Source organism: Ophidiomyces ophidiicola, assembly GCF_022830035.1.
Source record: "Ophidiomyces ophidiicola strain CBS 122913 chromosome Unknown scaffold_2, whole genome shotgun sequence".
In the NCBI taxonomy this organism is placed as follows: domain Eukaryota; kingdom Fungi; phylum Ascomycota; class Eurotiomycetes; order Onygenales; family Onygenaceae; genus Ophidiomyces; species Ophidiomyces ophidiicola.
Genome location: NW_026054642.1, coordinates 999,853 through 1,025,171, shown reverse-complemented (window position 1 = coordinate 1,025,171; position 25,319 = coordinate 999,853). Strand labels below are relative to the sequence as shown.

Genomic DNA, 25,319 nt, shown 5'->3' with positions numbered 1-25,319 from the left:
TCCTACTGTGGCTTCAATACATCCTGTGAATGTTTGATACGGGGCATCGTAAGTTTCGTCGCAATACAGAACAGATGACTATGCCATTTTGAGCGGCTTGTTTAGAAATTTTTCAATCATACCCCACCGTTTCTTCTTGCCTACACAGCTTTCCTTTCATTTTACCAACTGCATACCCCTGATATCGAACTCGTCAATCACCGATAAGTTATGGCTGAAAACGCCCCCCTGCCTGAGCCTGGATCTTTAAAGGTGACAGACGAAATCTTTATGGTGGAATGTCTTAAAAACCTTCAGACACCTGCTGTCGTAAGTCTTTTCAATGCTACTAGGCCTAGATGGTGAACTCCTCTAATACACCGTTCTCCAGGTCGACGTCGCTGCTGTTGCTGTGGCGTTGGGGTACTCCAACGCAGACTCAGTCGGCAACCGCGTGTCCCGTTTGAAGAAAAAGTTCAATCTCCGTCTGACTACTACAGTTGGCTCAATTGTCAACGATGGCAACAACAGCGGGTTGCCTAATGCTTCCCCCCTTACTCCTCGCAAGAGAATTCGAACTCCAAAAGCTACTAAAACTACAGCCAATGGAGAAGGCGCGCATGGAGATACCACCCCGAAGGTGAGGAAGACAGCAACTCCTCGTAAGAAAAAAAATGTTACTGCAGTCGCTCCTCCTGAAGGGGGAATCGGCCATACCACCACCTACGCAAAAGACTCCAAGACGGAAGTCAAAACTGAAGACACGCTTATCAAGGCCGAAAATGATGATCCCTATGTTTAGGATCATGAAACTGTAAGCCATATTCATCTGCTCTCGATTTCTGGTGGCTGTATTACATCTAATCAGGTGGCATCATGGCTAGTGAATCCGGAGCGCTTTTTTTCCCAGCCGTTCTCTCCAAGGATTCTCAATATTCGTTGAATCAAGCTTTCTTTCTGCGTCTACTATTCGGAACCATCTGACTATCCAAGGATCAATGTCCAATTTGGCACGTTTGCTTTACTCTACGATCTCCTTTCTATTTGGAACAAGCTTTTTGATAGGAGGGAAATAAATTGGAGCCCCAGATAGTTGGTGACTGGTTAGGATCCCGATACTTGGTGAAGATAGATGAAATTAGTAAATACGAGGCCTTTTACTTATCTCGTATCCCCATTCTCCTCTTCCAGATACTGCTCACTCAGCTTTTCAGATTTTTATCTGAAGTCGAACAATGGGCTTATATTAAGCTGAGAGCGGTGCGAAAAAACAAAGATGAAGTTGTATTTATCAGACAGTAAAATAGAAACCATATCGCCCCATTTAACTCCTGTGCAAACAACCCAGATAAGGGATACTTTTGAAAAGAAGTGAATATCACAGGGAATATCAATTTCCATATCACTGCTGTCCTTCAATACCTGAACTTCCCTCACTTTGACGTCATCCCCTCTGGCGACATTGGACATTCCTCCAAGCCTTCTTCTATTACCTTTAAATACTGTTACTTTCTCACCAGACTGCTAAGATCTCTTCGTTCTTCATCCTCTTCAATTTTCTTTCATCAACAAATAAACTTTTTATAACAAATATTTGTTTCTATCAGCAAAATGTCTCGCATTAGCAGTGAGGAACAACTCAACTTTTTGTTGAGCTGTGTGAAGAACTCAAACAATGGAAAGGTGCGTTAAATAGACATGAGCTAAACTGCCACAGCTTTGCCGCTTGCTTGTACACCTGACTAACGGCAGGGCAGGTCAACTTTGATCTTGTGGCAAAGGAGTGCGAAATTGTGAGCAAAGGCGCTGCGTAAGTTCGCTGCATTCAAATAAACCCCTGGTCTTTATGATATAAAGAAAGGACGTGAAATTTGAGAAATAGTATCATTAGTATACTAGTGATGAATTTAAATTTCCCTTTCAGAAGGCCACACTTCTGACTGAGATATACCAGAGCCAAGCGTTACGAACGCCTTATGAAGGCGAACGGCATCAACCCCAACGGCGGCGGCCCAGCAATTGTTGCTGATGGAGAGGTAGTAAATTCTGGCGAAGCTACGACTCCAAAAAAGATACGCAAGACCCCGGCTAGCAAAAATGGAACTCCAAAGGAGCCCAAGAATGAAACCCCTCGCAAGCGCAAGGGAAAGGCAGCTGTTGCTGAAACTCCGACTAAAAAGGCCAAATCTATTGAAAAAACCGAGGAAGATGAGGATAGCGATGAGAACTCTACTGGTATCAAGGACGAATATACCGACGCCCAGGACCCTAGCAACGACGATGAGTATCTCGAAACTGAAGTCTAGATACAGACCGAACTATCAGCGCTTGCAACAATTGGTATCGATATTTCGCAGTTGAACCCGAAGATCTCTTTTTGATTTGTCTCGTGTTGGTGAGGCGCTCTGGCTTCCTAACATGCATGCCCCCCTTTATGTATTCACGGATTTGATAGTTGGGTATCGGACATTGGGTTAAGGAATAGTTTGGTATTGTTATTAGAGCAGGCATTGGTATGGCAAGGAGATAGAAGAAGCAAAAAAAGAGTTCAAAGTTGAAACATATTGTTTTCAACCTGCTTACCATCGCTTCAAAAAATAGTAATTACAAAGTAAATGGGTATTTTAAATGATAAAAACCAGTGCAACCAATTAAAAGTCACAAATGATGAAATATAATGTGGTATGCTCTTTTTTATCAGTTTATCCGCTATCCCAGCAGAGCAAAACTGCCCTGAAAGTGACTGTAATATCATTGATCCGTTCGCCGTATTTGTACTTTAAACACCGTCCATTACGACTTCAAGGATTTTCTTCTTATACTGCCTTAAGGCAACATCTTTTTCTTGGATTTGCCTTTTCAAATTCAAATAACGTTGCCTCCAGTCCATACAAGGTTCTATTGTCAGCTCATCATCAGAATTATCAAGTCTCATCTGTAATTGGTCAGTGATAGTGTCAGTAGAATCTTGGTGTCTAAAACTGGTGGGCTTTTCGTTTTCATTTATGGCAAAGGGCGGCAAGGAAATATGCATTGTTGTGCTTGTAGTGACGCTAGTGGTCAAAGCCATATTATAATTGACAACGCATTCAACCCTAGGCGGCCCGTGTGGATTGCTATCGAGCGAAGTGGATGGGGTGGGAATGTTGGCCTCAACATCTCTGGCCTTCATAGTGGTTCGATCTTCAGGTGAAATTTCTGTTGTAATATGGCCGATTCTTTTTCCACCAAGGCCAAATTCGTTACCTATCCCAAGAGAAACTGCGCAATAATGCGCAACGCTGAGTGGGGAAGAATCGGGAGCACACTCGGACATAAGCTGCTCTACTACTAATTCCGCAATAATATTGATTTTTTCTTCGCTAAGCGGGGAAGGTGCAACTATTGTTCCGCGCTGGAGCTCGATCGAGAATTTACGGATAATGTTGTTGATGGAGAGAACGTATCGGAGGGGGGATCTTTGTCTAGAAGATATAGATTCTTCGGCTGTGTCGTGGCCGAGATATTGCGAGTTATCCTGGAGAGAACTGCCTTCGACAGATGCAGACGAAGGGCGGAACTCTCCATTAATCAGTAATTGCGGTGCAGCTAGCTGAGGGCCTTGTGGAACTTGAAGCTGAAGCTTTGTGGGGCGGGTTGCAGATGAATTAGAACGATTAGGGGTTTCCGCCCCTTGCGATGTTAAACTGTCGTTTTTATTCAGGTCCCCCTTGTGCAGAGTGGAAGAGTCAGGGGTAATATGACCATGGGATGGCTCATTTGTTTCTCCCATGACTAACGCAGCGTCGGGTCCGGCAACATGTTCGTCCGGAGGCCGGCTACTTGTAGTATCTGATGCAGCGTTGGGGTAATGGGCCCAAAAGGAAGACGTCGCGTCGATCCTCCGGCGTTTGTAGTGCATTCTTTCAGCAGAACTGGGGCTGATTGCTGATCGTGGTTCCCTCCCAAAGAAGTCCTGAGTCTTGGACCTAGGGGTGACAGCTGAAAGTGGGTATTGAACTAGAGACGAGCGCTTTGTAGAGTTCTCCATCTGGTTAAGGCCTTGTACAGCGGTATGTCGCTGATGTTCAGGCTTGATGCTAGAGTTGAATAAAGAATGAGTAGTCCAGTTATCATTATCATAATCACCAGGGATCGCACTCCATGGGGCATAGGTGGAATTGGTGTTATCTCCGTTGGTATCTTTGGATTCGTCAGGAACGCGCTTGCGACCCTTTCTGGGCTTCCACTCAGGAAATAAAGCCCGCAATGCAGGGTCTTCTTCTCTAGGAACTTCATCTTTAGTATCGCCACCCTGGTTGGGCAATGCTCGCGTATTGCAATAATAGGGATGTTGAATTCCTAAACAATAGTCGAAGAAGGCATCCACATGCATGGCACGCATCCAACGCTACACTTATATCAGAATCGACAACTTTATGCGAAGGAACCTGCAAGAGTGGTACAGACCTTTAGCCGTACAGCGTACTGCTGAACTTTCTGTGTGCTCTGCTTTTTCTCGGCAGACGGAGGTTCAACACCCAGTTCTAGCGCTAATTGACTCCAAGTTCTCAGTTCTTTCCGATTAAACTTCTGAATCAACATCCACAAATCGTAAATATTGAAGGTTTTCCCGTCACTGCGAGGTGGTGATCGAAATATCCTTCTCAGTTCAGCGGTATTTTTTGTGGTTGGTATGTCTGGATTGCAGTAGAAAATGAAATTTATATAAGCATCGTCTATTGTTGGCTCTTCAAAATCGCGAGATGGTGGGGGACGGGATTCGATCGATTGTAGAAGTTCCCCGTGGCGCATCTGAGATGGTAGGGAGAGGGCAGGAGACATTGACGCCACAGAGCGACTTCGTCGAATGGATTCAGCGTGAGGCATCCGGGGAGAAGGCTGGAGGCTCCCAGGAGTATTTCTCCGGTTCATGGGAGGTGACATTGCAGTTGGGAATGGAGTCTGGTTTAAAGAACCAGCTGGCGAGTCATGGCGAATCGCGGATTGGGACGGGTTTTCAAGAGGGTGCTGCTCCATAATGAAGATAGATTGGCGAAATCAAATATAGGTAGGAAGTCAAGAGCCCACTTGTTGATTAGCAAGAAGACATTTCAATTTTATTGTGATGGCAGGTTTGCGGGTAGCCTTGAAGAAAGAGAAACAGCAAATTAAAATCGTGGGAGGCGAGATGTGAGTCTAGGCACGGGCGGCGGCAGCATAATTAACGAAGGGAATATGGACGGTTCCAAAGGATAACAAAGACCAGTGGCGCACTTTTAGAAGTATCAACGCGTCCAGCGAGTGGTGAGCCCGAGATGCTTTGGTTTTGCGCTTCTCAACACAACTGCGTTTAGAAATAGCAACTTGCTCGAGAGATGGTTGGTTGGCTGGGCTTGTCAGTCAAGAAGCGATCGCCCCGCCATTGCGTCTATAAATAGCACTAGCCACATCGCTTTCATTTCGCTCAAGATTCGCATCACAGGGAATGAACACATATAGCATCCAAAAAGAACCTGCTCTAGATTTCAATCTCAGCTTCTACTTATCGCTCATTGCGATCGTCGCAAACCGAGGCCCAAAGTAGTGATTGTACAATCAAACTTGAGAGAACCGCTAGTTGACTAATCAGCAATTACTAAGCTTGAAGTAACTAGTTATGACTAATCCAGCACCTCGAGCCTCTATCAACTTTCAACATCAAGTCACAGTTCACTTCTCTCTCCAACTCATCACTTTTGTCATCTTTATAAAGCTGAGGGTCCGTTTCGAGCAATTGATTGCCCCTATTTGTAAAGTTCCCAAACCTATATTGAAGAGTGTCTTCGTGGTTTCCTAGGCTGTGAATTGATCTAGTACCGTACTTAGATCTTTACCCTAATTTTCTTTTTTTTTTGATCCATATGGCTCAAGTCCCGGATTCATCGGGGCGCCCGGTTCGCTCAACTCGTCGGGTGATACTCGGTTACAACGAAGACTTCTTAGAGGAAGCCCTTATGCGCTCATTGGCCCAACCACCTCGTGCAGGTCGTCCTAGGCGCAGATGTACAAATGATGCTCCGAGGCCACTACCAGCAAGCCAGCAGGGTCCCTCCCCTTCCTCATGTTCCGATACTAAAAAACGCTTTTCACAGCGAAGCGTCGGCCGTCCGCGACAAAAGAAGCCGCGGCTGGAATTGGATATTGATAAGACCGGGCCACAATGGAACACCCTTCCGTATCATATCCTGTGCGATATTTTTTTGTACTTGTCACCATCGATGAAGAGTCACCCGCAGGCTGATACCTCTCAGTCTGTGAAATGTCTGCTGGAATTATCATACATGTGTCGGGCTTTCTTCGAGCCTGCCATATCGGCACTCTACTTCTCTCCCCCCCTATACCCGCTTACAAAAGTAAGTGGATTTCTAGAATTATTAAAAAAAGATCAAGGCTCTCTTTACATCAACTATCGGGATAAGGTGAAGCAGCTTGAGTTGGATGCCTACCGTACGAAGTTAAAATTGATATACTCTCTCCTTAAATACACACCGAGACTAAAATATCTACGGTTGTATGACTTATCGGAATACAATAGGATTGGTAAGCCAGCTAGACATATTCCATGGCGGCTTTTTTGCGATATGCCCCAACCTGAACAACTGCTACAATTACGCCTTCACAGCTGGGAATGGAATGGAGATATGAACTTCCCATCCATCGAAGAGGTGCACAAACACCCGGCATTTTTTTCCCTTCGAAGCGTGCGTTTTTTCCAGCTAGAACATCGTTATTCTGGCCGGCCAGATAACCGCCCCAAAGACGTTGATTATTCGAACCCTAACCAGCAAGCGCAAGTTGTGCTCTCCGCATTAACCCTTCTTCCACACCTCGAGAAGTTGGAATTTAAAAAATGCAACTTTGCAGGTAACTTGTTGCCGCTGCTACCCATGAACCTACAGTCACTATCACTCATAAATTGCTATACCTTGACTTCCTCCTTCTTAGTAGAATATTTATCAGGTCACGGTCAACATTTGAGAGAACTTATTCTCCTTCGGAATCCCCACCTCAATATGTCCTTTATTAATCGATTGGGCGAGTTATGTGGCCGCCTTCAGACCTTCTCCATGGACTTCAATGTATCACCATCTACACAGCGCCGGACGCAATTCGTCGAATCCTATTTTGATTGCCTACTGCCGAACCATGAATGTCCCTCGTGGCCAACAACACTACAGGTGATAGACCTTCAACGACTAAATAAATGGGACGTCCCCGCCGCGGAGATATTTTTCAACTCTCTTATAGAAGCGGCTCCACGCCTCCGAGATCTAAGAGACCTCACCATTACTGCGACCATCAAAATAGACTGGCGCGATCGAGCAAAGTTTCGCGAACAGTGGATGCATAGGCTGGAACGGATATTTCTCAGAAGATGTGCCCCACCAACACGTACGGTTCTTGAATCAAAACCGGCAACATTAAGCTCTCAAGTCAAAGTGGAAAGCTCAAGAAAACCTAATTTGACCCTTGAAGGCGCACCAATGAGACGAAGCAATCGCATCGCCCAACAGGTTGCTCCAGTCGCGAAAATACAGAGTGCTGAAGCAAGGACCAAAATGTGTCCATCTGAATCCGATGAAGATCAACAGGAGGAACGTATTCAGGGGATGTGCAATAATGTGAAAATACGTATAGACGGCCTTCGACCCTGCGCCTTCCTTACTGATGCAGAGAATCTTAGTGGAGAGGACAGCTTTGATTCAGACTGGAATGGTGTTGACATAGAATGGGACACCACCTGTGCGTGGTAGATAGCTAAACTAATGTTATTCGATGGCGTTCCCGATTCCACTCCGATTATTCTTTTGATTTTATAAGCCTCGCATTTGGCTCAAGGCGTGTTTACATGACGCATTTATGGGGGAGGAGGCGTTGGCGAAAGAGTTGATAATACAATGCAAAAAATGAGGGATGGCAGTTTATGGCGATTTGCTATTTCGCTTTGCCTTGCAAATTATACATGCCACATGAATAATGATAATATCTTTCCAGTGCAACACACTATTCAACGATCCGAGAACCATCCAACAGACTTCACAAAAAAGTATATGAGCTCTAAATCTGTATGTCTGGGTCTATCTGGCGTATGTAACCTTAAATCTGGGTGCAAACCATGGTGAAAGGGGGATTGCTGAGTATAATCCATTGGGACTGCATTTGGAATCTTGGGGCTTGAGAAGAAGAAATGAACTATAAATAGGTTTTAATCCCCTCCGCAGGCCATTCCCCCTCACTGTGGGAGCGCGTGAGACTCCAAAGATACCATTTTTTACATATATTCCTGGAGCCGTGGCCGGGTCTGATCTCCAGCAATGCGGTCGAGGCGACGGACTCGCCAACCGCGCGGCCAGATGTGGGGTTGCGGGCATCCTGGTTAGTTGGACGAGCACCAAGACCGGCTCGCACGAAACACGCCCGGCGCGAGCTGTTTTCCCTGGTGTAGTTAGGTCAACGTCGCATAGTGGCGTGCTGGTCGTTGTCGTTACTGCCCTCGCTCATCTGCCAACTTCTGACCAGATCAGTGTGCTGTTTCTGGCTGTGCATCCCACCACTTATCGAGTTTTCGCGGGCAGGTTGGGCAGAGTCTTCCCCTCCCTCCACCACCCCAAGCTCGAGCGCAGCGACGGGCAACGAGACCGAGCTTGGCCCTTGCTTAGCTGCTGCAGGCCGATCCTTGAGCATTTTAGCGGTCACGCAACGTCGAGCGTATCGCCATCCGCCGGTTTTCGCGTCCAGCCGACCCACGATCAGGATTTCATCCTCGCCCGCGTTGAGATTCCATACTCGCGACGCCCACGAGAGCGGGACGTGGATTCGTCTGCCTCCCAATCCCCTGTCTCTCTGCCTGCCTATACAAAGCGGTTTCGTGGACAAATCATCGGTTTATTGCGTGATGCTTTGATGCGCCGCCCGTCCTCTTATTTTCTTCCAACGTCGCCGTTGCAGGCCAAGAGTCCTTGATCTGGCTTTCATCTGCTCGACGCTTCTGATATTACTGGCTGGACGGTGGGACGTGAGCAATCGACTGCTCAATCCAGAGACGAATTCCCCGTCGCCACTTTGCTGCTTCGCAACGCAGCTCGAATCTGAATACAGCCCAACGACACAAGTCTAAAAGAAACGAGCCTTTGCCACCGTACGGCTGTCGCTCAAAATTTCGCTCTCTTCGATACTAGAGACACGCCTTCTCTTTTTTCTTTTCTTTCTCTCCGTGAATATCGTTTCTAGAGATGAGTCCACAATCATCGAGAGTACGGAGTCCAGCAGACGTTGGCGGACCATCAACATCACCACCACCTTTACCTGAGGGATGGTATGTTTCATTCCACAACTCATCGTTTGTTTGTAAGAGACACCCTCTCCTAACAATATGGGATATTTAGGCTTGCGCAGTGGGAGGGCACTCTGCGAAAATGGTATTTCGTCCAGCCAGCGACAGGAAAGTCGCAATGGGACGTTCCCACAGAGCCGTTTATTCCTACCCCCTCATCGACACCTCACTCTGTTGCCAGCCCTGGCCCTTACCATGCTCCACGAGCAGCCAGCCTAGCACCCTCCGAAACCGAAGCCGTCTCCAAGGAATTTCAGGAATTAAGGAGTGGGAAATGGGCTTCAAGCGGCGGCTTCTCTGTATGTGAAACTGACTGATTTCGTAAAAAATTTTGGCCACCTATTCTCCCTGCTTGTTAGCTAATGATACTCTCCCAGAATTCTACATTTGGAAATAATCAACCATCGCCTTATCAGCACGCTTCAACTCCTGGTGCACAGCGCACACCAACTCTCAGTGGAACTCCTACGCTAGCAGACCAAATATACTCATCTCGTCCGTCCAGCCAAGGTATTTTAGGTCAAGTTGCGTCTGACCTGGCAACCCGGGCGAATTCAACCGATATGGCCGATGTTCAAAAGACCGTGCGTATTCCAATGTCCCCTTCCTGATACTGGTTAGAATGAGGCTCTTCTAACCTTTTTTATTCCGTTTTCTTCTGCAACAGAACACCCCAAATCAATACACGTATCCCCCATCGCACCATCAGATTCAAGGTGCATCCAGCCAACTTCAAGATGTCACCATGGGACAGGATTCATCAACTTCGCAAAATGAGATCAAAGGTGCAGGTGCATCTTTCACACCTCAGCAAAATAATACGCCAGTATATGCCATGGAACATAGCCAATTGCCCCAAGGTAATCCCAACCCCATGAGTATTCAAGCTATACCTCCGGTGATACAGCCCCATGGAGAAAATTTGCCTTCCAAAGTTCAGCCAATAGGGAATTCCGCTATGGATCCTGGATTCCAATACCAACAATTTCCTGGGAAAACACCCCCAGCCCAACAGGGAATGATGCCATATCCAAATCAGCCGCATCAGCAACCGGATTCATACTACCAAAGGGGCTCTATACCAATCCCATCAGGTCAATTTCCACCTCGGATTTCTCCAGTTTCTCAGCCCAGGGAAACTGTCATTACTGTGATCCACCCGGATCCAAATGCGGCGCCTCTCTTCCCCACTCGCTATAGCGATGCAGAGCGTCAACGACGCCAGCAAGCGGGGATGCAAGCCGCATACAATAACCCAACGCCACCAGGACAATCCTACCAAACACCACATGGTAGCGGATATGTGCATAGTAACACTCCCAGCCAGATAACGCCAGGATATTCCCACTATGATCAATATACTCCGAGGAGTGGCCAGAGACAACCAAACCAGGGAAATGGCCCGCCGTGGGATTATGATAGAAGCCAAGTGGACCCGCAGGGATACCCAAATCATATGCGTTATACGCCACCACAACAACATCAACCACAAACGCAGCCGCATTACAGGGCAGAGAGTGGAGGATATTCTGGGGGCTGGGGACGCTCATAAGAAGTGTTATTCTTCTCTTTCTATATCCCCTCCATTCTGGACAATGTCATCTTGTACGGACGCCTTGGCCATAGGACATTTGCATCGGATTTATCCTCTTTTTTATATATCTTTGTATGCTGCTATGTTTTACGAGGCTGATTTGGGGGTCTGTTTGAAAATACTACGTAGCGATACCTATTAATGATGATATGCGATTCATGGCTGTTTCTTTACCCTTTTAGAGCAAGCTTTGACAATTCGTCTTTAATTGGCCAATCCTATTCAAGTAGTTCAGTTAACCAGGTAGTTACATAATTTATTGGTAAGCACATATTCCTATGAAGGCGGTGAAGCTCGCAGAGGTCGAAATTAATTCTGCCATCTTTAGAAGAAATTCGTTTTAAAGCATATTGATTGAACATTTTCCAGCTATAACTCGAGTACTGCAATAATTTGCTGGTGGAAAGATGGCAGCTGTATATAAATCTATTTCTAAGAAGCGAAAAACGCAGCCTACAGAGGAAAGGGTCGAAGACGATATTGAGATGCAGGAGAGACTGAGTGACGAGAGTAGTGATAGCGAATCCGAAAGCGAATTGAACGACGAAGCCGACCAAAATGACGCTAAAACCGCAAATGGAACCTCAAATACACTGGGTTATATGCCAAAGACTAGAGTCCTAATGCTCACGTCTAGAGGGGTTACTCATAGGTAAGCCTTGTACTTGTGTGATGACCAAATACCTTTTGACTGGCGCTAAATAACCAAACCAGGCATCGACATCTTCTAGCCGACCTCTCTGCTCTTCTTCCACATACACATAAAGAGAGCAAACTTGATACGAAAAAGAAAACCGCTGGCTACAACTTCCTCCTTAACTCCCTCGCTGACCTTCACTCCTGCAATGTCATTTTTTTTCTTGAAGCGCGAAAACGTGGCCAAGATCTCTATCTCTGGCTCTCGCGACCGCCCAATGGGCCTACGATAAAATTTTCCGTGACTAATTTACACACAATGGGCGAATTGGGCACAGGATTCGCTGGCAATTGTCTAAAAGGTGGTCGTGGTGTGGTGGTGTTTGATTCATCTTTTGATGATCAAGAAATAATGAAAACAGGAAATGAATGGAGAGGGTTAGCCAGGGAGATGCTCAGGAGCGTATTTTCTGTGCCTAAGCGCGGTGTGAAGGGGATGAAGCCATTTGTTGACAGGGTCATCGGTATTTATTGGGTCGACGGGAAAATATGGATTCGGATCTTTGAAATCCGAGAGTCAGACGGAAAACTAGACAAGAACGGTGAAGAGGAAGAAACTGCATATAAAGGAAAATCGAGGCGCGGCAAAGATGGCTTACCACATCTCTCTCTAGTGGAAATTGGTCCCAGATTCGTTCTTACACCGATTGTGATCTTAGAAGGGAGTTTTGGTGGGCCGGTTATTTATGAAAATCGCGAGTACGTGAGCCCGAACCAGGTACGGCGGGAGATCAGATTAAAGAAGGCTTCGAAGTATACTGCTAGGCGTGCAGGGCAGATGGATAGGACAGCCAAGAATGTGGCCCTAGGATTGGGAGCAGAAGGTGAGGCAAACAGGAAGAAGGATGAGCTTGATCCACGCGTATTGTTTGCCTAAAATTGTACTCTGACCTGTTCTTACAATATCACTCTAGAGAGTAAATCTAACAGGATTTTCAGGTTATTCATATTATAGCACCAGTTATACCAGTGGATGCTATTGTGTCTCTTCTATTTCTTCGTCTTGCATCATGTGTCAAACTTTCTCCCAGCATGTCTTCTACTCCGTAGTACTTCGTACTGCTGGTCCGACATCTAAAGCTCGTTATCACAGTCCTTATCAAAATGCCAAGACGAATTCAATGAAAATAGCTAACTAGTTGATTACATAACCCAATTATCGCGTCTTCATCACGACAGACAGACCTCGAATACTTTGCCTGTTTACCAGCAACCATGGAGATAAGCAACGGTCATGCGAGCCCTTTACGGCCAAATATTTTGTGCGAAACCAACCTAATATTGGGTACTAACCCACATGAAGATGTGATTTTTTTAAACCAATCCCCCAGCAGCGGGGCGGCAGACAGCTGAACCCCCTTGAGACATCCGTGCAGAGCTGTTGTCATCGTGATATCGTGCTGTGACATCTCTGAACCCATTTGCGAAAGTCGTTAGATTCAACTACGGCTCGAAAATATTTGACTGAACTATTACCACCCACGAGAACTACTTACTAAACCTTTAAAAGACTGAACCTGCTGTGTTCAATACTACAGGTGGGCCAGCATGAAGCATCTGCCTTTGCGGTGAAAGGGGGCTAATTGATTCTTGCATATAGATTTAAAAAAAATGGCGTTTGAATTTCTGGCTACAGAGCTCGTGCTTCACGTGTTCTACTCCTGCGACTCTATCGCCGATGTTTTCAACCTTTCTCAAACATGCCGCCGGTTTTATGCTATCTTCAATGCTTCGCAGCGAATACCTATTTTAGCCAATGCAGCGGAAGCCGAATATGGCCCCACTCACGAGATTATTCAGCTTGTTACTCAGAATACGAGCCAGCCTGCACACAATATTCGTAATGCGAACATGTCGTTGAGTCTACTCAAGCAAATCCTGCAGGTTGGCAGAGTCGCCAAAAAGTGGGAGGAGATATATCCGATTAAGAAGTGGAAAGTCGATTATGAGAACCGACGCGTGTTAGATCGTTTAGAGCGCTTTCACTTGCGCCGTGCTATATATCGCCTTTGGCTCTATTCGCGAGCATTTCACAGCCCATCTTTCCCACGCACCTCGCGCTCTGTTCCCTTGGTTATTCGAGAGCGTGCAGAGCTTTTGCATAACTGGTCGTCAAACGAACTAGCGGAAATGGAGGATGTCAGACTAATTATGCGCGACGTCGTACAACACCATATTTGCCCTAGCAACGGGACGATCCAACGAAAGTTTCACAAACGTTTTCCAGATTCCACCAACTCGCTTCTATTCAATATCCATCTCAATTACCATCCATCCCCATCTAGCCGTGTTTACTCTAACGGCCATAGCACGTCTGAGCCACTCTTCTTTAATGCCCGTTCTTCTCACGAAAAGCAAGCCATTGACCAAAATTCTGCCTTGCTCAATAAGTATGCCACCAAATTCCGATCCGATCTATACCACGAACCGGGTCTTCAGGGCTGGGGCGACGAAATTCCTCATTATTATATTGTAGAGGACATGTTGAAGCTGGATCCTAGCCAGATTTTGTGGCTGCGGGAAAATACATTGCTAAAAGAACAGGTAGAAAGGTATGTTGAATCAATTGGGGAGTGGTTTGAGAATAACGGAGAGACATTTGCGCAAACCTTGGAGTGGGTAATTAATGAGCGTGGAGAGGATGCTGTTGCTTTTAGAGAAGCAGTTGTTGGCGGCGATTTGGGGATTGCAGGTGTTGTAGAACGTAGCCATGAGGGACGTTTCATTTTGTAACTTTTCGGCTATTTAAAGATCCTTAGATGTCAATTCTAGGCGTACCTGCCAATATCTCTATGCCCTAAACATTGCCGAAGGACTTAAAAGGCACATTACAGCTGTCTGCAGACACTACGTAGGTATGATATAATTGCAGACCCATATATAGATAATGCATGTATTGAAATTACATTGATTAAGAAAGCACACAGGAAGATTAAGAAGATTACGTATTTTCCAGCCATGCAGTACCTCTCTGGAGTCACAAAGAATGAAAGATCATGGACAGACGTGAGAAAATACATTAGCAAGGGGTAAAAAACTAGGAAATAAAGCAAAGACCAACTCATAAAAGAGACATTGTCAAAGCCATTGCCCTCCCAGTATCGGAAGAACTTCTTTCATAGACTACCTACCATCTACCATACCTGGCCACCATGAGACATTAAGAAAATTGACCAAAAGCGATCGGTTCATAGAAAGAGTGTCACGAAACTCAGCACAGGCCATTATTTCATTCATATCAGAAGAATTAAGGGAAAATGAAATATGAAAAAAAAGAAGAGAAAGAGAAAAAAAAAAAAAACAGAAAAGGCACTCAATCTGCGACTTCAAAAGGAAGTAGGCAAAATTGGAATAGCAGCGAAAGATAAAAGTCATTGCTGGTTCAGATCTATAAGTTGTCCCAGCAATGCCATGCAATGCGCATCCGTTAAAGCTAGCAGCATCCCTGTTTGGACTCGGTATCTTGTGTTCTTGTGATCTCGACAACTTTGCGGTCAGAAAGAGGGTTTTGAGTGGAGTCACCGGAGTCAAGCGACCGACTAGACACGATACGGTAGACCTCTGTTGCAATTAGTTCGTTTCAATTATTTGACGATAATACTTCTAGGTGTTCGTACCTGTGAGTATATTCTGAAATGCAAGTTCAACATTGCTTGCATCGAGGGCAGAAGTCTCAATAAACGAGAGGTTATTATCACCTAGTTATATTAGGATCACTAACTGTCAAGCTACCAATAGAGGCACAATCATACTTGCAAACTGCTTTGCCTCTTCTGTTGGCACAGCACGCAAGTGCCTTAAATCACTCTTGTTTCCAACAAGCATAATCACAATATTGGCATCTGCATGATCTCGAAGCTCCTTTAGCCACCGTGTGACATTCTCATAGGTTTGGTGCTTGCTGATATCATAAACAAGAAGAGCACCGACGGCGCCACGATAATAAGCAGATGTTATAGCTCTGTATCTTTCCTGGCCTGCAGTGTCCCAAATCTGAGATTTGACTGTCTTGGAGTCAACTTGGATAGATCGGGTCGCAAACTCGACACCAATAGTAGACTTTGAGTCAAGGTTGAATTCATTTCGTGTAAAGCGGCTCAATAGATTAGACTTCCCAACACCAGAATCGCCGATCAACACCACTATAAGAAAGAGAGGGGTTCAGTCGAGAATGGTTCGCTGGGTTAGGAATCGGGGAAGGATGGGACGGATTACCTTTAAAAAGAAACTATGAAAAACAGCATTAGCATTGCAAGCAACTATGGCAGGCTCATTCAACTCACATCATATTCGTCGTTGGCCATGATGATGGGGTTTGTCTGGAAGAGGCGGAAGAGGTAGGATTGATGTCAAGTGTAAAATCTGGGAACGACGTGCAAAATGTTGGAAACCAAAGGTAAGTCGACAGTAAGGAAAGAGGTGGAGTGAATTTGTGCGCCGAGATGAAGTTGCGAGTGGAGGTGACGAGTTAAAGCAATCAAACCCGGAATGAGATGTTTGAAGTTGTCGCTCTGGAAGGGATTGATGGGACTGGGTGGCCTGGTCAGAACAGGGGGGCAAGTACCGAGTACAAAGATGTGCGCTAAGCGGCATGCAAAACAGAGGTACCGGGTACGCACCGAGCTTATCAGCTTAACTTAAGCGCATCGGGGAATTGTTTATAAGCGCCGAAGTCGAAACACTGGTCGCTCGGGCGGAACATGCAGGCGCTTTGCGCATCTGACTACAAACTACGGAGTACGACTTGGGCCAGGGAAACTTTGCGGAGATTGTACGGAGTAAGGCTGTTTTCGCCCTTGAAGAATATGGACTGCCCCATAGGTACCCCATAGTGACTCATACACCAGGAGCATTCCCACGTGACCTACTGTTAATTTCACACGTGATGATATGCTTAGTAAGCCAGATAGCTCACTACCACGCGCGTTCTACGATAAATTCTGGGTGTTTACACGTATAGAGTGGCTATAAGATACATCATACACACCACTCTCAATACCATTCCTATGCTTCTAAACACTACTGCTTATCATTACCCTCATTCATACCCAAACCGTGAGGCATTTCTTCCGATTCATTGTAGAGACTTGAAGCAGTAGTATACTGCGGCATCCTTATCTCTTCAGTATACCCAAGTTCTTGGGATAAATTTCAACTACTTTAACCTTTTTTTTGCCTGCAACTCTTTCTATTACTTCCCCAGGCCCATACACGTGAATATCCACTTTCAAAAAATGCAGGGAGATGTCAGTGATGACGAGATCTCCCTGACTTCCACAGCCCCAAGTGAAGCACAGGACGAATATGAACTGGAATGTGTTTTAGCCCAGCGGACCTTCCCAACTGGGGAAAAATACCTTGTAAAATGGGCCGGATACCCGCTGGAAAGATCTACTTGGGAGTCTGAAGATATGTTCTGTGATCCTGAAACCCTGGTTGAATGGGCCCAAAAATTGGAATCTATTTCTCGAGGAGAAGAGCCAGCGTTTGACCTTGAAGCACTTGAGCACCGGTGCCTGGAACTTGAGCGGGCCGCGAGCATACGGAGAGAAAAGAGGAGGAACAAGCGGAAAAGACTCGGCTATAAAGTGCCCTCCGATGACAACGATACAGACGGTTTTGATTTCGTCGTTCCCGATGGTGATGTCGAGTACATCAGTAGCAGCTCAGAAAATGAAAAGCTTATGGACAAGAGATCGCGGCTTAACGAAACGGGAAAGACCTCTGCCAGCTCCTGCCCCCGAACCGCACTATATAAAAGCACAAACTCTGCAGCCAAGATGAACAGCCAAACAAGTCGGCCCAAGCCAAAAACGAACACCTCGTCAGCAATCATGCGGCTACCACCTGCTGTTGATAAAGCAAGAATTTTCAAGGGCCAAAAGGCTCGGAAATCTCTCCTGTCTGCGATATCTTCTAAACCGACCGGTGACCTATTCGCCAAGCTCTCGACCCAAAGAAGATGGGAAAAGGCACTACGGCGCGAAAGAACTCCAGACATGAACCAACTGGAGCTTCGAACGCCTCAAGCCTGGTTGCACTCGCAACAAAAGTCGGGCTCACCACCTCATCCTGCAGTCAATGATACAGACTCTACATATAGCCTATTTGTTGAGCAAGACGGTGATTATATATCGACCGCACGATCAAAAACAGCCAATACTACTCCGAAAGAACGTCAAATCGAACCTTCTACACGGAAGCCGTCCTATGATCGATCTGCTGTTCGACACCAGTCACCTGTCGGCCCAGCCCCAACGGCCAATCCTAGCTCGAGGCAGAGTTTTTCAACGTCAAATCGCCTACCTCCCATGCGCCCAGGTCGATTCTGGAATCCCGGCGAGGTGCTTGTGTCGTTATCCTTCGGCGCCATACACAAAGATATCGGTGATGTGCGCATTTGTGGTCTTAACGCAGCGACGATAGGCCAGCTTCTCAGACTCAGAATGAAGAGAATTATCCAGCTAAATTTCAAAGATGTTTGTACCATTGATGAATATCATCTACTATGTGATCGCGTATGTCTCCTTTGAAGAATATGACTACAGTTTTTGCTAACAATGTCTAATAAGAGGATCAATAGAAAATATTCAACAGCCTGGGCATTCGGGTTTGACGATACTTCTAAAGAGTTGACGGCTGTGGCTGATTATCTACGTCAAAATGATCTAGCTGCCATATGGCGCCATCCTATCGATGATATTCAGACTGTCTTCATTGCATACCCATCCAGTTCGACTCATTGGAGCTTTTTTGATGCTGGGGTAGAATTTCCACCCAATGCAAACCTCAGAATCGTTGCTAGAAGCTATCTTCCCCCAGTAAACACGGTTCGCCAAACCACACTTTCAAGTGTCACAAAAGAGAACCAATATATTCGGAGTCCTTTAATAGTCAACCCGCATGAACTTATTGTAACTGACGATAACCCACCTCTACCTGAATTCGGGGCATCAACTACCACCACCTCTTTACTAAAGAACTCCCTTGATCTGGATATTGTTACTGTTTTTCGCGATCGTTGGAACATCACGTTTCAAGAATTAAGTCGGGTTAACTCCCCAATGAAAGATAATTACGCCCGAGCTTTTTATCTTTTCTTTCCGCCCGAGGTAGAAGAAGAGTTTCAGCTCATGTTAATGTTTTTAAAAAGGCATACACAAGCTATTTTCTCTAGTCGACTCGAAGGGGATTGGGAGCGTTTTACTGACTCTGTCACGACTGGAACTGTTCTTGTAAGGATTTTGGGATTCACCCCGATAACTGCGCACTGTTATATTGATAATTTTGATAGTTTCATCAATCTCATATCTGGTATGAATTTATGCCAGGGCTCCACAAGCTCTTACGAAAGTACATCAATGTTTTTAATGTCAGTCTCGCCACCCCGATTAAAAACCTCAATTATGAAACCAATTTGCAACGACTCTTTCCCCATGGGGGTGTTATTCTCCTGACACAAGACTACATGGTTTTTGAACCCGCCGCAGCGTTGAAAATAATGAAATGGTTTGGGCCGTACCTTAGCCAAAAGTACCCCGGGACCTGGAAATTGTTCTTTCGGCCAAGTGTACGAAGGTGGCTTTCTAGGATCTTTGATAAATGGCCTGATGATACGTATGTCTCTAATTTTTTCATAAATCATTGAATATTATTGGTTCTAATCAAAGCAGGATGTATCAAATCTACTGCATCATAGAGCACATGATTCCAGAAAAGAGCCACTGCAATGTATACCATGAAAGCTCGCCCGACTCGCTTGATGGAGAAACTGATGATGAGGGTCAAAGTCACCCCTTTGTCTCACCGCGCTCCATTCCTCGTTATGGTTCACGCACCGAGAATGAACATGAAGATATACCAAAGGGCCTGTCCCAAGACGAACGAAATACCGACCATCTTGTTGAATATTTTGCAGGATGGGCTATTTGCAATTGCCATAAATTCAGAAAATTTGTTGTTTTATCACACTATAAACCACAACCAAGGTGGAAGAAATGGCAGCATGTAAGTATCGTGCCCTTTACATTACCAAAAAATAGCTTGAAAACTGATAGCAGAGTGTACTAGATTGAGCCTATGAATTCCCAGGAATTCTTCCGGTCGTTTGTTGAAAATGAAAACCTCAAACGAACTCCGAAGCAACGCCAAACCTCTCGTAGAGATGCCAATTCGCTTCCTCCACCTCCTCCACCCCCTCCACGTCACAACTCACATCCTTCAGGGCGTATATCACATCTTCCAAAACGACCCTCACGTAATATTAGCTAAGGCCAGGTGTTGGCTAAATATCAGGGACAAATCGTCCCTCTATGCATCCTTACTCCTCGATCAAAGTTTTCAGCATGTATCGCCAAATTTCCTGCCCTATTTACAATTGGAACAAGTAGGTATCATTTCGTATGTATGTATGTATGTATACAACATGTGTTGGTGTCAACGCTGGTCATAAGAATATGTAATTATTGAAAATATACCCGGCAGTAGCCCCCAGGAAAACCAGTCGCCAAGAGTTCGGTTCATAAATCAAAATATTTCCCGCAACAGACTAAGAAAAAAAAATACAGGATTCAAAATCATGAGAATCCTCCAATGGCAGAGCTCCTCCATTCTTCGAAGCTATTGGCTTGATCTTTTTTATCCCGGTTATCCCGTTGCTTCTTCGTCTTCTCTTCCCATGAGCTTTCTTCGGCTGCAATCATTGCATGAAATTTGCCTCCCTGGCCACGAGCAAGGTATACGGCCTTTTCTTTCCTATCGGCTACTGCTTCCGTAACAAGGACAAATTTTACGCTTGATCCCGGAGCTTCAAACATAGCGTCCCCAAGTATTGTCTCCATTTCCGTGCGTAAAGCGCGAGCTCCAGTAGATACTGCAAAGGCATTGGCAGCAATCTTATGAAGAGCAGGGGTTGTGAAGCGTAGTTCGATCCCGGAAAGAGTAAATAAGGCGGCGTATTGATTCACAAGAGAGTTTCTAGGCTCAGTGAGAATACGTAAAAGAAGTGCCTGGGAGAGTGGAGAGAGAGCTGTGGTTATTGGGATACGGCCCACTAGTTCTGGTATGAATCCATATGATTGCAGATCAGGAGGGGTTAAGAGGTCAAGGGGATTGAAATATTGCGTATCTTCGTCGGAACCAGAAGCTTCTGGGGTGGGTGATGGGGTAAAAAATGGGAGGTGCTTCTTGTACAGTGCCTCTTCCTCAGAACCGGGTCGAATAGGAATAGGTGCGTTATGAGACGAATGGGAGGTGTGAGAACCAAATGGATTCCCAGAGGCACGGACAGGCTGGCCGAAACCCATTGACCCACGCGATATACGCTCCATAATGATTTTCTGGAGCCCTACGAACGCGCCTGAAAAAATGAATAAGATATTATCCGTCCTGACGTTATAAACATCAGGTTTTCCCGGTGACCCAGGCGTGGATGAAGAGAACGACGAATTTCCGGGTCCGCTCCCGGGAAAGCTATTGGATGGGCCCCCATGACGCGGCGCATTTCGCTCAGTTTTGGCTTGTATTTGGATCGTTGTCCCTTCAATTATCTTTAACAGGGCTTGCTGGACCCCTTCTCCGCTAACGTCCTTTCCGTGGCTTACTTTCGCGGTAGCAATTTTATCCACTTCGTCCAGGCAAATTATCCCTCGCTCCGCCGCCGCAACATCATAGTTTGCGGCAGCCAATAATCGCTGCACGCAAACATCCGCATCCTCCCCGATGTAGCCTGCCTGGGTAAATGGCGTACAATCAGACATGCTAAAGGGGACAGATAGAACACGGGCCAGCGTCTTTGCCATAAGCGTTTTACCGACCCCCGATGGTCCTAGTAGTAATATGTTGGATTTCTCCAGTGCTAGAGGAGATATGTCGGTGATATGATCGGTTCCTGATTGCGAAAAATTATCATTATACTCTCCAGGAGATGGGAGACGTATGGTCCGCTGCTGACCTGGAAATTCAGCTGCATCACACCGAAACAAATCAGCAATTGTATAAGTAAAACACTAGCTACACGACAGTAAGGAACATACTTTCTAAAGGATGTGCCTCCACAGCTTCCCTGCGTGTTTGGCGTGCCAAATATGCCTCTTCTTCCTCAATTCGTCGCTGCAGCTCTTGCACTCTCTGGTAATGGTTGTATACTGCAACGCTCAGGACCTTTTTTGCTCTATCTTGGCCCACGACAAACTGATCCAAATGCTGCTTCAGCATCTTCGGCGTTAACCGAGGAGCGCCGAAAGGAGGCGCAGAGCCCAGGGGGCCGGATGTTGGTAAGCCAGTCTCATAGCTGCTGGTGAACGGCTGTCCCGTGAAATCAGAACGGTGGAACTGGGAAGCACATGGGGAAGAAGTCGAAATTCTCCGTGCTGCTGAGTATATAGCAAGATATGATCTGCGCGCTCTGCGGGAAGTCCAGGTGGCCGCTGTTAGACCCATGTCTGGTGGTGCAAGTGGAGTGCTGAAGGGGCAGAGAAACTTCATAGCTGCAGCGGCAATAGAAGCTCTATATCTCTTCATTGATATATCAGGCTCAAGAAAGCGCCATCTAAATCAAGCCAACACCGCACAGTCCACTGAGTGTGGTGAGTCGGAGAGTTGGGGTAGCTCTGGTGTTCCCCGCACTATCGCCACGTGATTTTTCTTTTTCTACGGAGTACTCCATACTTACTATTGACATTGAACTGTAACTACCAAGTGCCTACTCAGTTCCCTAGATCAGCATCTCTTTATTGATTCAGCCCCAGTGAGTAGCATTCCTGATAAGGCTGGCATGGGGTAGTGAAAACGGTTTCCCCTTACATAGTTACTCTCTTCTCCAGATTTGCAGTCAGCAATCGGCCTCTAAAATTTGAGACAAGAGTGACTTTTCTGCCTACGACGCATCTAGGGCCTAGTAAAACCAGAGCCGGCGGAATACATTAAATTTAGAATAGATATCCTCAAAAGTGAAATTCTGCTGGGCTAGAACTTGTGTTTCGCCCAATATAACTTTCTACATATACCCTCCAGTCCCTACTTCGTCTTAAGAGCTGCTCCATATAATTCATGGATTGTGCTCACCTCAACTTAAGGTACATGACAGAAGTGGATGGGGCGCAGGGCTACTAAATATTGTCCTAGTAGTGACACCTACCCAGTTCTTGAAGGTCAAAACATTTCGAAACTACGAGATTGTATGGGACTCGAGCTTGGAGTGTTACATTGCTCTATGAAGCGATATCTTACAGTATGCCAGTGTTCCGTGGCCTACAATCCCCTAAAAGACAGTTTTCGGTTAATCCTAACCGATTTATGTTGTTGTATGCCGGCTCTGCTAGTCTTTATCGGATCTTCCACATTAGAAAGGAGAGAAGTGACTATAAAACAAGCACAAAATCAGGTCGTCGCAGGGCCGTCACATGAGTCTGGCTGTACAAAGACAATGATACCTGACGTCTTTGTAGCTTGAGTATTCCGACGCCCTACTGGATTTTCAGGTGGTGCTAATGTGGAATCCAAGTCTAAATTTAAGAAAAGACCCAGGGTGGTGGCACATATACAAAAAAAAAAACGAAGCTCAAATTAGAAATGACAAATGGGGATGATCCCACGAGGCAATGGCACATGATTTTATATCTACATTGTTAGCACTCATGACTTCTCAAGTTCTGCCAAGATCTTTTCTCCCTTCGCACGAGCGGATTCGAAATCGCCGACCATATAGAACGCGGCTATTAATAAATCAGTAAGAAATTCAATAATTACAGTCCTAAAGAATGCGTACCTTCTGGAAGATCATCGCCATCGCCATTGATAATGGCCTTGAAACTTCGGATGGTATCCTTCAAATCAACGAGTTTACCTTCAATACCAGTGAAAACGTGGGCGACAGTGAAGGGTTGACTGAGGAAACGTTGAAGTTTACGAGCACGCTCAACAGTGAGCTTATCAGCTTCAGACAATTCATCCATACCCAAGATGGCAATGATATCCTGGAGGGATTTGTATTCCTGAAGCATTTGCTGCACACGGGTAGCAGTCTGGTAGTGGTCATCGCCAACAATACGGGGGTCAAGCATGCGGGATTTAGAGTCAAGAGGGTCAACGGCAGGGTAGATACCCAGTTCAGAGATACCACGGGACAAGACAGTGGTGGCGTCCAAATGGGCAAAGGTGGTGGCAGGGGCAGGATCAGTCAAGTCATCAGCAGGGACATAAACAGCCTGCACCGAAGTAATAGATCCCTTATTGGTGGTTGTGATACGTTCCTGCATAGCACCCATGTCGACTGCAAGTGTGGGTTGATAACCGACAGCAGAGGGAATACGACCCAGCAATGCAGACACTTCAGAACCAGCCTGGGTGAAACGGAAAATGTTGTCAATGAAGAGGAGCACTGGGGTTAACAATCAGTTCCTGTTTTGGTTGTCATGGCAAACACAAGGATTTGGCATACCATCTTGACCCTCCTCATCACGGAAGTACTCAGCAATGGTCAATCCAGTCAGAGCAACACGGGCACGAGCGCCAGGAGGCTCATTCATTTGACCAAATACAAGTGCGACCTTGGATTCGCCGTCAAGTTGAATGACACGAGTTTCCTGCATTTCATGGTACAGATCGTTACCCTCACGAGTACGTTCACCAACACCGGTGAAGACAGAGTAACCACCGTGGGCTTTAGCAATATTGTTCTATGTTCTATTAGTTATTTTCGAAGCATGTTTTCTTGTTGTCAAGGAAACCCACAATCAGTTCCTGGATGAAAACAGTCTTGCCGACACCGGCACCACCGAAAAGACCAATCTTTCCACCACGAGCGTAAGGGGCAAGTAAATCGACGACTTTGATGCCAGTGACAAGGACTTCAGCAGTTGTAGATTGCTCAACGAATTCAGGGGCTTCGGCATGGATAGGGGCCATCTTCACACCCTTGATAGGGCCACGCTCGTCAATCGGGTCACCGGTGACGTTCATGATACGGCCAAGCGTACCAGGTCCAACAGGAATTCTGATGGGGGCACCGGTATCAATGGCTCTCGCACCACGAACAAGACCCTCAGTACCTACGCGAAAATGTTAGGTGAAGGGTTGGGAAGCATGTCAAGCATGGCATGGTTACCGTCCATAGCAATTGTTCTCACAACATTTTCACCCAAATGTTGCTAGCAGAACACGTCAGCAACTGACACCTAAGCTATAACAAATACATCAAATACATACGGCGACCTCCAACACGAGTTTCTGACCGCCATTGTTGGTCTCGAGGGCATTGAGGATTGGAGGGAGCTGCTCAGAGTCAAATTTTACTAAGAGTCTTGTCAGTATAGATATAGCTTAATACAATGAAATATATTGCGATAAAGCTTCCACGGTTCGTTGCGGTTCGCGTTGGTGATGCCTGCGATGAAAACTTTGCTTTCTGGCTTAGAACATTTAGGCCATTACGTACCGTCAACGACGGCACCAATGACCTGGTGAATCTTTCCGGCATTTCCAGAGTCTGTGCTAGCATATCTAGCAGAGAGAGCTCGCAAAGCATTGTTGCCAACGGCAGGTTTTGTAGATGAAAGAAGAGTCGATCGCGCAAAGGCAGACCTTCCGAAGGTCCGGGCAACACCGCTAAAAAGAGGAATTGGGGTTAGCAGGTTGAGCTCTAAGCATCATAAAGTATTTAAGCTATATTGGGCTTGTCACGGACCTCTTAAACAT

At 46.0% G+C, this 25,319-nt stretch overlaps 11 protein-coding genes across 11 annotated transcripts; 7 read left to right on the top strand and 4 right to left on the bottom strand.

Annotated features, from left to right (window-relative positions):
• Window positions 1-210: 210 nt before the first annotated feature.
• Window positions 211-781, top strand: LOZ57_000957 (uncharacterized protein; the record flags this gene model as incomplete). Its single annotated transcript, XM_049250051.1, has 2 exons — window positions 211-309; window positions 371-781. The coding sequence occupies 2 exons, from the start codon at window positions 211-213 to the stop codon at window positions 779-781; spliced, it is 510 nt and encodes a 169-aa protein (XP_049111211.1).
• An 809-nt stretch (window positions 782-1,590) lies between these two features.
• Window positions 1,591-2,285, top strand: LOZ57_000956 (uncharacterized protein; the record flags this gene model as incomplete). Its single annotated transcript, XM_049250050.1, has 3 exons — window positions 1,591-1,662; window positions 1,737-1,789; window positions 1,934-2,285. The coding sequence occupies 3 exons, from the start codon at window positions 1,591-1,593 to the stop codon at window positions 2,283-2,285; spliced, it is 477 nt and encodes a 158-aa protein (XP_049111210.1).
• Window positions 2,286-2,758: 473 nt separating this feature from the next.
• LOZ57_000955 (uncharacterized protein) lies at window positions 2,759-4,998 on the bottom strand (the record flags this gene model as incomplete). The annotated part of the gene is made up of 2 exons (XM_049250049.1): window positions 2,759-4,369; window positions 4,429-4,998. The coding sequence occupies 2 exons, from the start codon at window positions 4,996-4,998 to the stop codon at window positions 2,759-2,761; spliced, it is 2,181 nt and encodes a 726-aa protein (XP_049111209.1).
• An 863-nt stretch (window positions 4,999-5,861) lies between these two features.
• Window positions 5,862-7,754, top strand: LOZ57_000954 (uncharacterized protein; the record flags this gene model as incomplete). Its single annotated transcript, XM_049250048.1, has 1 exon — window positions 5,862-7,754. One exon carries the CDS (start codon window positions 5,862-5,864, stop codon window positions 7,752-7,754), a length of 1,893 nt encoding a protein of 630 aa, XP_049111208.1.
• A 1,479-nt stretch (window positions 7,755-9,233) lies between these two features.
• On the top strand, window positions 9,234-10,886 carry LOZ57_000953 (uncharacterized protein; the record flags this gene model as incomplete). Its single annotated transcript, XM_049250047.1, has 4 exons — window positions 9,234-9,316; window positions 9,387-9,633; window positions 9,712-9,918; window positions 10,002-10,886. 4 exons carry the CDS (start codon window positions 9,234-9,236, stop codon window positions 10,884-10,886), a joined length of 1,422 nt encoding a protein of 473 aa, XP_049111207.1.
• Window positions 10,887-11,335: 449 nt separating this feature from the next.
• Window positions 11,336-12,501, top strand: BRX1 (Ribosome biogenesis protein brx1; the record flags this gene model as incomplete). Its single annotated transcript, XM_049250046.1, has 2 exons — window positions 11,336-11,580; window positions 11,643-12,501. The coding sequence occupies 2 exons, from the start codon at window positions 11,336-11,338 to the stop codon at window positions 12,499-12,501; spliced, it is 1,104 nt and encodes a 367-aa protein (XP_049111206.1).
• Window positions 12,502-13,235: 734 nt separating this feature from the next.
• LOZ57_000951 (uncharacterized protein) lies at window positions 13,236-14,357 on the top strand (the record flags this gene model as incomplete). Its single annotated transcript, XM_049250045.1, has 1 exon — window positions 13,236-14,357. One exon carries the CDS (start codon window positions 13,236-13,238, stop codon window positions 14,355-14,357), a length of 1,122 nt encoding a protein of 373 aa, XP_049111205.1.
• A 700-nt stretch (window positions 14,358-15,057) lies between these two features.
• YPT31 (Rab GTPase ypt31) lies at window positions 15,058-15,928 on the bottom strand (the record flags this gene model as incomplete). Its single annotated transcript, XM_049250044.1, has 5 exons — window positions 15,058-15,185; window positions 15,242-15,322; window positions 15,377-15,766; window positions 15,840-15,852; window positions 15,908-15,928. The coding sequence occupies 5 exons, from the start codon at window positions 15,926-15,928 to the stop codon at window positions 15,058-15,060; spliced, it is 633 nt and encodes a 210-aa protein (XP_049111204.1).
• A 930-nt stretch (window positions 15,929-16,858) lies between these two features.
• On the top strand, window positions 16,859-19,694 carry LOZ57_000949 (uncharacterized protein; the record flags this gene model as incomplete). Its single annotated transcript, XM_049250043.1, has 4 exons — window positions 16,859-18,142; window positions 18,197-18,859; window positions 18,919-19,241; window positions 19,298-19,694. 4 exons carry the CDS (start codon window positions 16,859-16,861, stop codon window positions 19,692-19,694), a joined length of 2,667 nt encoding a protein of 888 aa, XP_049111203.1.
• A 506-nt stretch (window positions 19,695-20,200) lies between these two features.
• Window positions 20,201-22,109, bottom strand: MCX1 (ATP-binding protein; the record flags this gene model as incomplete). Its single annotated transcript, XM_049250042.1, has 2 exons — window positions 20,201-21,588; window positions 21,659-22,109. The coding sequence occupies 2 exons, from the start codon at window positions 22,107-22,109 to the stop codon at window positions 20,201-20,203; spliced, it is 1,839 nt and encodes a 612-aa protein (XP_049111202.1).
• Window positions 22,110-23,258: 1,149 nt separating this feature from the next.
• Window positions 23,259-25,319, bottom strand: ATP2_1 (atp2, beta subunit of the F1 sector of mitochondrial F1F0 ATP synthase; the record flags this gene model as incomplete). The annotated part of the gene is made up of 8 exons (XM_049250041.1): window positions 23,259-23,338; window positions 23,392-24,003; window positions 24,064-24,301; window positions 24,357-24,673; window positions 24,730-24,772; window positions 24,831-24,916; window positions 25,060-25,229; window positions 25,309-25,319. The coding sequence occupies 8 exons, from the start codon at window positions 25,317-25,319 to the stop codon at window positions 23,259-23,261; spliced, it is 1,557 nt and encodes a 518-aa protein (XP_049111201.1).